At 48.9% G+C, this 12,569-nt stretch overlaps 1 protein-coding gene across 1 annotated transcript in view; it reads right to left on the bottom strand.

The window, feature by feature from the left end:
- Positions 1-11,172: 11,172 nt before the first annotated feature.
- Positions 11,173-12,569, bottom strand: part of NOB1 (NIN1 (RPN12) binding protein 1 homolog) — a 77,044-nt gene continuing 75,647 nt past the window's right edge. Inside the window, exon 9 of the mRNA XM_063945463.1 lies at positions 11,173-11,846. Within this exon, the coding sequence (XP_063801533.1) occupies positions 11,577-11,846 (270 nt within the window). The 3' untranslated portion in view covers positions 11,173-11,576. The remainder of the gene's footprint in view (positions 11,847-12,569) is intronic.

Genomic DNA, 12,569 nt, shown 5'->3' on the forward strand with positions numbered 1-12,569 from the left:
CATAGATCTTCAAAGCCCTGACTACATCGGGGGGGCGTGGCCACGGCAGCACAGGAGTAGGAAGCAGATCCCGGGAGCTCCCTGGATTAAACATCCTCCTGTAATATCCTGGCCCCTTTGGTGTGCCTGAATACCCTGCTTTTCTTCCCTACGCTGCAGGGCACCGGCAGGCGATTTCCCCGCTCTCCCCGGGGTCTGTACGGCCGAGGAGACATACTTCCGGATTTGCGGCCTATACCTCCTCCGGATCCCCGGCCTCAATTTTGGAGATTCCCAGCCCCACTGCTCTGGACTGCTGCTTCCAGTCATAGAGGGAACACTCTCACTTAAAGGCTGACTGATATGTAACTGGTGAGTGACTTCTACCTCCTGGGATCAAATTACACTTTGACTTCAGTTGCTGTCTTATTTTACATACTAAATAACTGCATCGCTCCTGCTCTCACCTATATTCTGGGACGCTGCCAGTACTTTCTTTTACATTTGCCTACTACTTTGGAGACCAGCTGCGGATGTGTTTCTGCTTATTATAACCCTAAAATTCACTCATTGCTGAAGTCTCCTTCTACGCTTTTGACCTGAGATTATACCGGAGTGTCTGTTACTACCTATTGTCCGTCATGGTTCGGGACGGCCAGCGCACGGCTGCGGCGAAGCTGGAGAAATTTGCCAGACAACCTAACCCACTAAACCAACGGGCCTCGCAGGCCGCTTCGCAGGGGGCCTCTCCGTCCCACTCCTACTCCCCATCTGCAACAGCTGCTGAATCCCCTAACACACCCGCAGCTCCATCTCTTCAACAAGTGCTGGAGGCAATAGCTGGATCGGAACAGCGTCTTTCAGATAAGATGGAGAAAGTGCAGTGTGATCTCTCACTGCTTCGGCAGGACGTCCAGCGCATACGAGAGAGAGTGGGAGAGGCAGAAACCCGTGTCTCGAATCTGGAGGATATGTGCGGTCCTATGAAACAATCTATTTCCACGGTAACCCAGCAAGTAACATCCCTTCAATCCAAATTACTAGACATGGAGGGTCGGCTGCGTAGAAATAATGTGCGATTTGTGGGCCTGCCGGAGAAGGAGGAGGGCTCCCAGCCTGAGGTCTTCCTGGAGTCATGGCTTAAGGAACTGTACGGCGCTGAATCCTTCACGGCACAGTTTACGGTGGAGCGTGCACACCGGATACCATCTCGTCCTCTACCTCCTGGCGCCCCTCCGCGCACCTTCATCGCCAAATTTCTGCATTATAAGGACCGTGACTCGGTCCTCCGGTTGGGACGCACAAAAGGCCCCCTTACCAGAAACGGGGTTACCGTGTCTGCTTTTCCTGATTTTGCCGCGGAAGTCCAGAAGGATCGAGCCCAGTTTATGCCTATCAAGAGGCGCCTCAGAGACCTGAACGTCTCCTACTCTATGCTATTCCCCTCCCGACTCCGGGTGGTAGCGGACGGGGAAACCAAATTCTTCAATTCCCCTAGAGAGGCGGCCCAATGGCTGGACAGATATGCTCCGGGAGCGCGCCAGATGGCCCCGGATTGAGGCCCTGCACTGTCTAATGATCGGTTGGGACCACCAGAGGCATCTACCCATTGTCCAGGGAGCCCCCCCTTGGCGTTGGTGGCTCAGGACTTTTCTTTTCTTTCTCTTGATCGCTTGACTTTGGTTAAGGGTTTTGTTTAGTATTTAGCCCTTGAGAGATAGAAACGATAGTTTGGGATTTAAGTATGCCGAAGTTAGGGGTGGTATACGGGGAGGGGGGGAGAGTTCAGCGAACAGCTTGTTGCTGTGCCTTACACAAGTTTTTTTCTTTCTATAGTTTGTTATTTTTCTCATGCTTAAATTTGTTTTGGAGTACATTCATTTTGATGTGGGAAGTATGTCTGATGCATTGGATACTGTCGATTAAGAATCAGGGATTGAGTAGTATAGCACTGTTATTACCCTCACTAACAATTTCCAGGAATATTCGCTGGACTGTATCTTTAGGTTACTACATAGAATATTACCAGATCTATGGCTAATTTGAAATTTCTGACATGGAATGTTCGAGGTTTAAATAATAAGATAAAGCGTTCCTTAGTATTAACTACACTTCGGAAATATGGCCCGGATGTTGCATGTCTCTGCGAGACTCACTTGGAGGGGAATAGGTTACTGTCACTTAGAAGACCCTGGGTGGGCTGGGCCTATCACGCTTCTCACTCCTCTTCCTCCAGGGGTGTGTCAATCCTGATAAAGAAATCGGTCCAATTTGAGCTGGTATCGGTCAAGACTGACAAATACGGTCGATTTGTGTTCCTTGAATGTAGACTAAGTTCCCAACCCTACTACATACTGGCGGTTTATATCCCCCCCCCCATTCTCGTACGATGTACTACAGCAAGCCGTTTCATTCATAGCCTCCTCTCCGGACACCCCGGTAATCTGCTTGGGTGACTTTAACAATGTCATGAATTTAGCTTTAGACAGATGGCGCTCTCCGCAGGCTGCTGGGGTCCGCTCTGGTCCTACTAAATTTGCTGATTTTCTGAATAATTTGCAGTGGGTGGATGTGTGGAGAGCTCGGCACCCTACGACTAGACAGTTTTCATGCTTCTCTGGCACGCATGGTTCGTTCTCCAGGATCGATCTGACCCTACTCTCCCCCGTTCTTCTCCCTAGGGTGGTTGACGTCCAATACGAGGCCCGGGGTATATCTGATCACTCCCCTATGGTGTTGACTCTCGCTATGGTGAGCCAGAGGGGTCAATCTTATTGGAAACTGCATCCTTCCTGGCTGCTGCAAATAGGTGACTGCTCTGACCAGGTGACTCAGTGGGAGGGATACTTTACTGACAATGTAGGCTCGGCCCCCGGAACAGTGGTTTGGGATTCATTTAAGGCATTCCTAAGGGGAACGTATATTAGACGTATTTCTGCCCTCAAAATGTCCTGCAGGGAGAGAGAGCGAGCCCTTGAGAGTGACGCCAGGGATTTGGAATTTAGATACTTGGTGGATGGCACCCCTGCGCTGAAGGTACGCTGGCTGGCGGCCCAGTCGGCATGGGTGGCTCATCTGTCTGATAAAAACTCGCGCTCGCTTCTATTTCAGGCTACTAATATTTACATGCAGGACGATAGGCCAGGTGGCCTGTTGGCTCGATTGGTGCACAGTGACCGCCCAGGTTCTACAATTGCTCAGATGACCGGTAGCGATGGCGCCCTTGTGAACACCACGCCGGAAATTGCGCAGCTATTCCGCTCCTACTATGCTGAGGTCTACAGTTCACAACTGGTAGACTCGACATCAGACCTCTCCGCTTATTTAAGTAATATTCCCCTACCCACACTCCCCCCGGAGGCCTCTGAGATGCTGGAGGCACCCTTAACTCTGGAAGAGGTAACGGCGGCTATTGGCTTGTCTCCCAGCGGCAAGGCACCGGGCTATGACGGCATCCCCTCAGAGGTATACAAGACCCACATTGATTTCTTCGGTCCTAGGCTTCACGCCCTGTATTCTGATATTTTTGTTAATGATCAACTTCCCCCCTCTATGGCGGAGGCGATTATTTTAGTGATCCCGAAGCCCGGAAAAGACCCTAGATCCCCAGAATCCTATAGACCGATATCATTGATTCCCACTGACGCTAAGATCCTGGCAAAGATTTTAGCAGTTCGACTCAACACCGTAATTACTTCCATTATCCACTCCGACCAGACCGGCTTTATGCCAGGGATGTCCACTTCTATTAACCTACGTAGATTATATACCATTTTACAAATCCCATATGACTTCCCCTCTGACTCGGTAGTGGTCTCACTGGATGCCGCCAAGGCATTTGACAGTATCGAGTGGTCCTATCTATGGGAGGTCATGACAGCTATGGGTTTCGGGCCTAATTTTATAAAATGGATTAAATTGCTTTATCAGCACCCGACTGCCAGGATCTCAGTGAATGGCTATATCTCTCCCTCGTTCCGCCTGTTTCGCGGGACCAGGCAGGGATGTCCTCTGTCCCCAACCTTGTTTGCCCTGGCCATCGAACCCTTGGCCTGTCTAATAAGGTCCCACCCAGGCGTGGTGGGCATTCATACCGGCCCTCGTGAGGATAGGATTGCCCTTTACGCTGACGACATGCTGTTGTTTCTGCAGGATTACACCAGGTCTATGCCTACAGTGTTGCAATTGATTGAGGAGTTCGGTGTATATTCAGGCCTTCATATTAACTGGTCTAAGTCCTCTATTATGCCTGTGATTGCCCCTCTCCGTGTCAAATGGGAGCAGGATCTGGGCCCCATAGATGAAGAGAACTGGGCCCTTGCTTTGGAAACTCCGTGCACGGTTACCAAATCCATCAGGTATCAGCAGATACAATACTTCCTTTTGCATAGAATATATATGACCCCGGCCAGACTGGCCAAATTCGGGACGGGTCGTGTGGGTGACTGCCCTAAGTGTGGGATGACTGCAGGTACTTTTTGGCACCTCATTTGGGATTGTCCGGTGTTGCGGGCTTTCTGGGCGGGGGTCGGATCGATTCTGGGGAACACAGGGGTGGACGAGGCCATGCTTACTCCGCAATTTTGCATCCTGGGAATGGGTAGCTCTGACTTTGTGTCTGGTCCAGAGGGCCTATATGCTCGCAACATATGTGCAATGGCGAAGGTGAGCATTGCGAGGCTATGGATGGCCCCTAAGGGCCCTACACTCCCCGCTCTTAAGGCACTAATAAACGACACTGTTTTTAAGGAACGATACATTTATATGAAACACAATGCCTCCGCTAAATTTGAAAGAATTTGGTCTCCATGGCTGGAATCCATATACTCCGTCCCAGACCCTACAACTTAATGGTGATAGGGTTACTAATAGGTCCTGGATTTGCCAAGTTATGATCTTCTAGGGCCATAGGCTTCCCTCTCACCCAATGGGTTGTGAATGAGAGAGTGGCTCTGTGCCCATCTGGACAGGGTAGGATTTAGAGTGCTAGTATCCCCCAATGCGTCCTCTTCCCCATAATGTTTTTTGTCTCTTTGTTTTTTTAATTTTTTTATTTCTGGGGTTCTCTGTGTTTGGTTTCTGATTGTTTTCTTCTCTTTTAAAGGGTTTTACTCGGACGGATTGTCCGTAAGAGTTATATTTGAGGGGGGGGGGGGGGGGGGGAACAAAACAAAGTATAATGTGATTTCATGAATACTAGAGTGTACGGATAATGCAAAATAATGGTATATATAACTGTACATTCCTATGCGCCTATGAGCAAATGACATAGTTTGAAAATAAGTCGAAAGTGAATGCTGTTCCCCGATGAGGACATGTCATTACGTGTTTAATGTGTTCCTGTTATGCAATGTCTGTATGCAAACTACTCTCCTTCAAAATAAAAATACTTTATTTAAAAAAAAAAGCCCTGACTACATCAAACAACTTGGAATCCTCCAAGTCTCGAGTAGCCGCAGGCACCACAATGGGTTGGTTCAGATGAAAAGATGACACCACCTTTGGCAGAAACTGCAGACGAGTTCGCAATTCTGCCCTATCCATATGGAAAACCAGATGGGGGCTTTTACCCAAGACCACGTTAAGATCCCAAGGTGCCACTGGTGGCACAAAAGGAGGCTGAATATGCAGCACTCCCTTAACAAACGTCTGAACCTCAGGTAGTGAAGCCAGTTCTTTTTGAAAGAAAATGGATAGGGCCGAAATCTGGACCTTTATGGACCCTAATTTTAGGCCCATAGTCACACCTGACTGTAGGAAGTGCAGGAATCGGCCCAGCTGGAATTCCTCTGTAGGGGCCTTCCTGGCCTCACACCAAGCAACATATTTTCGCCATATACGGTGATAATGTTTTGCTGTCACGTCCTTCCTAGCCTTTATCAGCGTAGGAATAACTGCTTCCGGAATGCCCTTTTCTGCTAGGATCCGGCGTTCAACCGCCATGCCGTCAAACGCAGCCGCGGTAAGTCTTGGAACAGACAGGGCCCCTGTTGCAACAGGTCCTGTCTGAGAGGCAGAGGCCATGGGTCCTCTGTGAGCATTTCTTGCAGTTCCGGTACCAAGTCCTTCTTGGCCAATCCGGAACAATGAGTATTGTTCTCACTCCTCTTTTTCTTACGATTCTCAGTACCCTGGGTATGAGAGGAAGAGGAGGAAACACATAGACCGACTGGAATACCCAGGGTGTCACCAGTGCGTCCACAGCTATCGCCTGAGGGTCCCTTGACCTGGCGCAATACCTCTTTAATTTTTTGTTGAGGCGGGATGCCATCATGTCCACCTGTGGCAGTTCCCATCGATTTACAATCTGCGTGAAGACTTCTTGATGAAGTCCCCACTCTCCCGGGTGGAGGTCGTGTCTGCTGAGGAAGTCTGCTTCCCAGTTGTCCACTCCCGGAATGAACACTGCTGACAGTGCTTGCACGTGATTCTCCGCCCAACGAAGAATCCTGGTGGCTTCCGCCATTGCCACCCTGCTTCTTGTGGCGCCCTGGCGGTTTACATGAGCGACTGCCGTGATGTTGTCTGACTGAATCAGCACTGGTTGGTCTCGAAGCAGAGGCTCCGCTTGACTCAGGGCGTTGTATATGGCCCGTAGCTCTAGGATATTTATGTGCAGACAAGTCTCCTGACTTGGCCACAGCTCTTGGAAGTTTCTTCCTTGAGTGACTGGCCCCCACCCTTGGAGGCTTGCATCCGTGGTCACCAGGACCCAGTCCTGTATGCCGAATCTGCAGCCCTCGAGGAGGTGAGCACCTTGTAGCCACCACAGAAGAGACACCCTGGCCCTGGGGGACAGGGTGATCATCCGATGCATCTGAAGATGCGATCCGGACCACTTGTCCAGCAGATCCCACTGAAAGATCCTCGCATGGAACCTGCCGAAGGGAATGGCTTCGTATGACGCCACCATCTTTCCCAGGACTCGTGTGCAGTGATGCACCGACACCTGTTTTGGCTTAAGGAGGTCTCTGACCAGAGTCACGAGCTCCTGAGCCTTCTCCTCCGGGAGAAACACCTTCTTCTGGTCTGTGTCCAGAATCATGCCCAGGAAGGGCAGACGCGTCGCAGGAATCAGCTGCGACTTTGGAATGTTCAGAATCCAGCCGTGCTGACGCAACACTTCCTGAGAGTGTGCTACCTGATCAGCAACTGCTCCCTGGACCTCGCCTTTATGAGGAGATCGTCCAAGTATGGGATAATTGAAACCCCTTGCTTCCGAAGGAGCACCATCATTTCCGCCATCACCTTGGTAAAAACTCTCGGTGCCGTGGACAGGCCAAACGGCAACGTCTGGAATTGGTAATGACAGTCCCGTACCACAAACCTGAGGTACTCCTGATGAGGCGGATAAATGGGGACATGCAAGTAAGCATCCTTGATGTCCAGAGACACCATAAAATCCCCTTCTTCCAGGCTTGCAATGACCGCCCTGAGCGATTCCATCTTGAACTTGAATTTCTTCAGATAAATGTTCAGGGATTATAAATTTAAAATGGGTCTGACCGAACCGTCCGGTTTCGGTACCACAAACATAGTGGAATAGTAGCCCCTTCCCCGTTGAAGGGGGGGAACCTCTACCACCACCTGCTGGAGAAAAAGTTTGTGAATTGCCGCCAACACCATCTCCCTTTCCATGGGGGAAGTTGGTAAGGCCGATTTTAGGTAACGGTGAGGGGGCATCACCTCGAATTCCAGCTTGTATCCCTGAGACACAATTTGTATAGCCCAAGGATCCACCTGTGAGCGAACCCACTGGTGGCTGAAATGTCGGAGACGCGCCCCCACGGCTCCGCCTGTGGAGCCCCAGCGTCATGCGGTGGATTTAGTGGAAGCCGGGGAAGACTTTTGTTCCTGGGAACTAGCTGCATGGTGCAGCTTTTTTCCTCTACCCCTGCCTCTGGCAAGAAAGGACGCACCTCTGACCTTCTTGCTCTTCTGAGAACGAAAGGACTGCATTTGGTAATACGGTGCTTTCTTAGGTTGTGGAGGGACATAAGGCAAGAAATTTGACTTCCCAGCCGTAGCTGTGGAAACCAGGTCCGAGAGACCGTCCCCAAACAATTCCTCACCCTTATAAGGTAAAACCTCCATGTGTTTTTTAGAGTCGGTATCCCCTGTCCATTGCCAAGTCCATAAGACCCTTCTGGCAGAAATGGACATTGCGTTAACTCTAGAGCCCAGCAGGCAAATGTCCCTCTGGGCATCCCGCATATATAGGACCGCGTCCTTGATATGTGCCAGGGTCAGTAGAACAGTGTCCCTGTCCAGGGTATCTATCTCCTCAGACAGAGTATCCGTCCATGCAGCTACCGCACTACACATCCAGGCCGAAGCAATTGCTGGCCTCAGCAGTGTGCCAGAATGTGTTTAAACAGACTTCAGGATAGCTTCCTGCTTTCTATCCGCAGGATCCTTTAGGGCGGCCGTATCCGGAGACGGCAGGGCCACCTTCTTAGACAAGCGTGTCAACGCCTTGTCTACCCTAGGGGAAGATTCCCAGCGTAACCTGTCCGTTGGCGGGAAAGGATACGCCATAAGTAACCTCTTAGAAACTATCACCTTCCTGTCAGGGGAATCCCACGCTTTTTCACATAATTCATTTAATTCATGTGAAGGAGGAAAAGACACCTCATGCTTTTTCTCCCCATACATATAAATCCTCTCATTGCTACAATCATGTAGCGGATGGCTTTAGTCATTTTAGGCTGCAACTTTGCCTCATCGTCATCGACACTGGAGTCAGATTCCGCGTCGACATCTGTGTCAACTATCTGGGATAGTGTGCGCTTTTGAGACCCTGACGGCCTCTGCGCTGTAGGATCAGGCATGGGTTGAGACCCTGACTGTCCCAAGGTTACAGTTTTATCCAATCTGTTATGCAAGGAGTTTACATTATCATTTAACACCTTCCACATATCCATCCAATCAGGTGTCGGCACCGTCGGCGGCGACACCACACTCAGCTGCACTTGTTCTGCCTCCACGTATCCTTCCTCATCAAACATGTCGACACAGGCGTACCGACACACAGCACACACACAGGGAATGCTCTGACTGAGGACAGGACCCCACCAAAGCTTTTGGGGAGACAGAGAGAGAGTATGCCAGCACACACCCCAGCGCTATATAACCCAGGGATTACACTGTACCTTAGTGTTTACCCTGTAGCTGCTGTTAATATATTTCTGCGCCTAAATTTATGTGCCCCCCCTCTCTTTTTTACCCTCTAATGCACCTGTATACTGCAGGGGAGAGCCTGGGGAGCGTCCTTCCAGCGGAGCTGTGAAGAGAAAATGGCGCTGGTGTGCTGAGGAAGAAGGCCCCGCCCCCTCAGCGGCGGGCTTCTGTCCCGCTTTAATGTGTAAAAAATGGCGGGGGCTCGGGCATATATACAGTCCCAGACTGTATATATGTCTACTTTTGCCAAAAAGGTACTTAATTGCTGCCCAGGGGGCCCCCCCTCCCTGCGCCCTACAGTGACCGGAGTGTGCGGTGTGCTGTGGGAGCAATGGCGCACAGCTGCAGTGCTGTGCGCTACCTTAAGTGAAGACAGGAGTCTTCAGCCGCCGATTTCGATGTCTTCATGCTTCTGATCTTCTGGCTCTGCGAGGGGGGCGGCGGTGCGGCTACGGGAACGGACGATCAAGGTTAGGTACCTGTATACGATCCCTCTGGATCTAATGGTGTCCGGTAGCCTAAGAAGCGCTACCTAGCTGCCGTGAGTAGGTTTGCTTCTCTCCCTTCAGTCCCTCGTAGCAGAGAGTCTGTTGCCAGCAGAAGCTCTCTGAAAATAAAAAACCTGACAAAATATTTTCTTTTCTAGCAAGCTCAGGAGAGCCCACTAGGAGCACCCAGCTCTGGCCGGGCACAGATTCTAACTGAGGTCTGGAGGAGGGGCATAGAGGGAGGAGCCAGTGCACACCAGATAGTACTAAATCTTTCTTTAGAGTGCCCAGTCTCCTGCGGAGCCCGCTATTCCCCATGGTCCTTACGGAGTCCCCAGCATCCACTAGGACGTTAGAGAAACTGTATTTAATACTAGCTGGACGGCATTTACAAAGCTCACTTGACATACACGGACAGGAGTCTTGTGTTTTACACTCCTAGGAGATGCAGCCGCAACCCCACACCGCATGGCACAGGAAGACGCATGACTCTGTTCTCAATAGTCGCTCTAACCACCTAAAGTATAACTCCATGTGTAGAATTTGATTTCCATACTTTACAAACATTGGAAAATGTAATTTATTAAAGTAAAATTGCAAAGAGATATATTGGTTCCCTTCTCACCAGCAGATTTAATACAGCGGAGTTTCTTTGTTTTGTTTTCCTGTGGATAGACTATGGTAGTCCTGATTTGTAAGACCGCTTCTGCATCAGCGATGTCACCGTTTCCTCGTGAATTCTTCACTGCGGGTCATTTACCCGCAAATGCCTCTGTTTTGTACTAGTGCACCTGGGTTATCCACTCAGCACACGATTAGCTTCTGCTCGAGAATTTATGCAACCTAGAAGCCTAGGTGTGCGGCGAGGTGGAAAGAAATGCATACTGTGCAAAGAGAGAGACGTCAAATCCACCGCCATACGGCTTACAACACACTGGGTTAAAGGGGACTAAGGATGTAGCTACCCCATGTATCTAAATTGCATGTGTCTGTACTGGAGAACACCCAATTGCTACCTACATGCATGTTGATTTATAATGCAGAGATTCTAAAACCTGCTCCTGGTATTAAAAATGGAAATTAAAAACAGCAGCTTAAAATAAATACAGACTTAATCCAAAACAGGTCTGTTATCTAATATCGTAAACCAAGGCTGCAATAGGTTATTACATTCTGGCTATGTATATGGGATGTGTGACATGTCCGTTATACTCACAACAACATTACTGGCTACACTATGCTGTGTACGTTACCTAGGAGACCGCAAATCTGGTACTTATACTCAGGATTCAATATATAGTGCCTTTTTAAATATGTTGTTAATTGACATAAAGGGATGACTGACCTCACATTGGATAGATAACTAAAAAATATTGTCAACTGATCTATATTATTATGTTAGCCCAGAAACCCAGAGTTTTTTATTTTTTTTATTATTACACCCTACATCAGTGCTGTAATCAAGCATGCAAGTTTCCAACACTTGCCATCTTAGAAAGCACATGCAAATATGAAAGGAACGTCATTAGAATTATTAAAAACACGTATTTATTTTTATATCTTAATATCACACTTGTTTACACACATCTCTTTAGCCATGCATCACTGTATTATAAGAAGCCTGGACATATGCTGTGTGGTTAGCAAAACAGTGACTACGACACGCAAAACGTCACTTACATCTCCCCGCCCCCCTATTAGACATATGGTCACTAGGGTGAGACTGGCGGAGGCTGTAGTAGACAGAACTAAAGAGGGCGTTTACTTCCTGCCTCATGAACACAGCTTCAGCAACGGCATCTCATTTATACACCTGTAACACGGCTCCTGCCTTTATACGTTGTCATTTCCTCACAGAGGCATGATCTTCCACTGCTGCCCAGACTGATGACAGGCACCTTCAAATAAATATATCCTGAAACATGTTCCTCATCTCTTCTTCACACACTTTTTCCTGGGAGCGTTGGGGTTCACCCGCCTGCGCCCTGCTCCTGACGCTCCATCTCGGATATTCAGGTTGGCAGCGCGGCTGTAAATGTCGTTTTCTGCAAAGGGCGAAGCTCCGGCAATGTAGTCTGGGTTGAACACATCTGTTTTGGCTCTTGCCTTCTTGGAGAGACGTTGCTGGGGGAAATTCTGGTCCAAAACCAAGTGTGGGTTTGAGGCGTGTTTCCCGCCTTGTGGGGTTGGCAGCGAGTACTGCAGAAAACACATAGTCAGGGTGATGAGTAAAAGCCTGCAGGACATACCCATTAACATGTGCTCTTAGGGCCACGTCATGCCATTACCGTATGCTATTATGTACTGCTGCGTGTAGTCAGGGCACTATATGTTATTACCATGTGCTGTTATGTACTGCTGAGTGTAGTCAGGGCACTATATGCCATTACCATGTGCTATTATGTACTGCTGCGTGTGGTCAGGGCCCTATATGTTATTACCATGTGCTATTATGTACTGCTGCGTGTAGTCAGGGCACTATATGCCATTACCATGTGCTATTATGTACTGCTGCGTGTAGTCAGGGCACTATATGTTATTACCATGTGCAATTATGTACTACTGCGTGTAGTCAGGGCACTATATGTTATTACCATGTGCTACTATGTACTGCACTACACGTGGATAACTGATGTACGTCCACATATTCTGTGTTACTCACTGCCACTGTCTTCTATTATAAGTAGTAAATTACTATCAGATTACTATCATCACCCCCTCCATATGCTGAACAAATATAGAACTAAAGCAGCCAATAATGTCATATAATAAGATATAAGGCATGCTATGTAACATAGGAGGTCTTAAATGCAAAAGGGACAATAGGATATATGATCAATATTCACAAATATCATGAGCCCACACACAGGAAACATTCTAACAATAGAATCACAGTTTAGGCATTGAGTGAACATTGCCTGC

The sequence above is a fragment of the Pseudophryne corroboree genome, chromosome 11 (assembly GCF_028390025.1).
Source record: "Pseudophryne corroboree isolate aPseCor3 chromosome 11, aPseCor3.hap2, whole genome shotgun sequence".
Taxonomy (NCBI): domain Eukaryota; kingdom Metazoa; phylum Chordata; class Amphibia; order Anura; family Myobatrachidae; genus Pseudophryne; species Pseudophryne corroboree.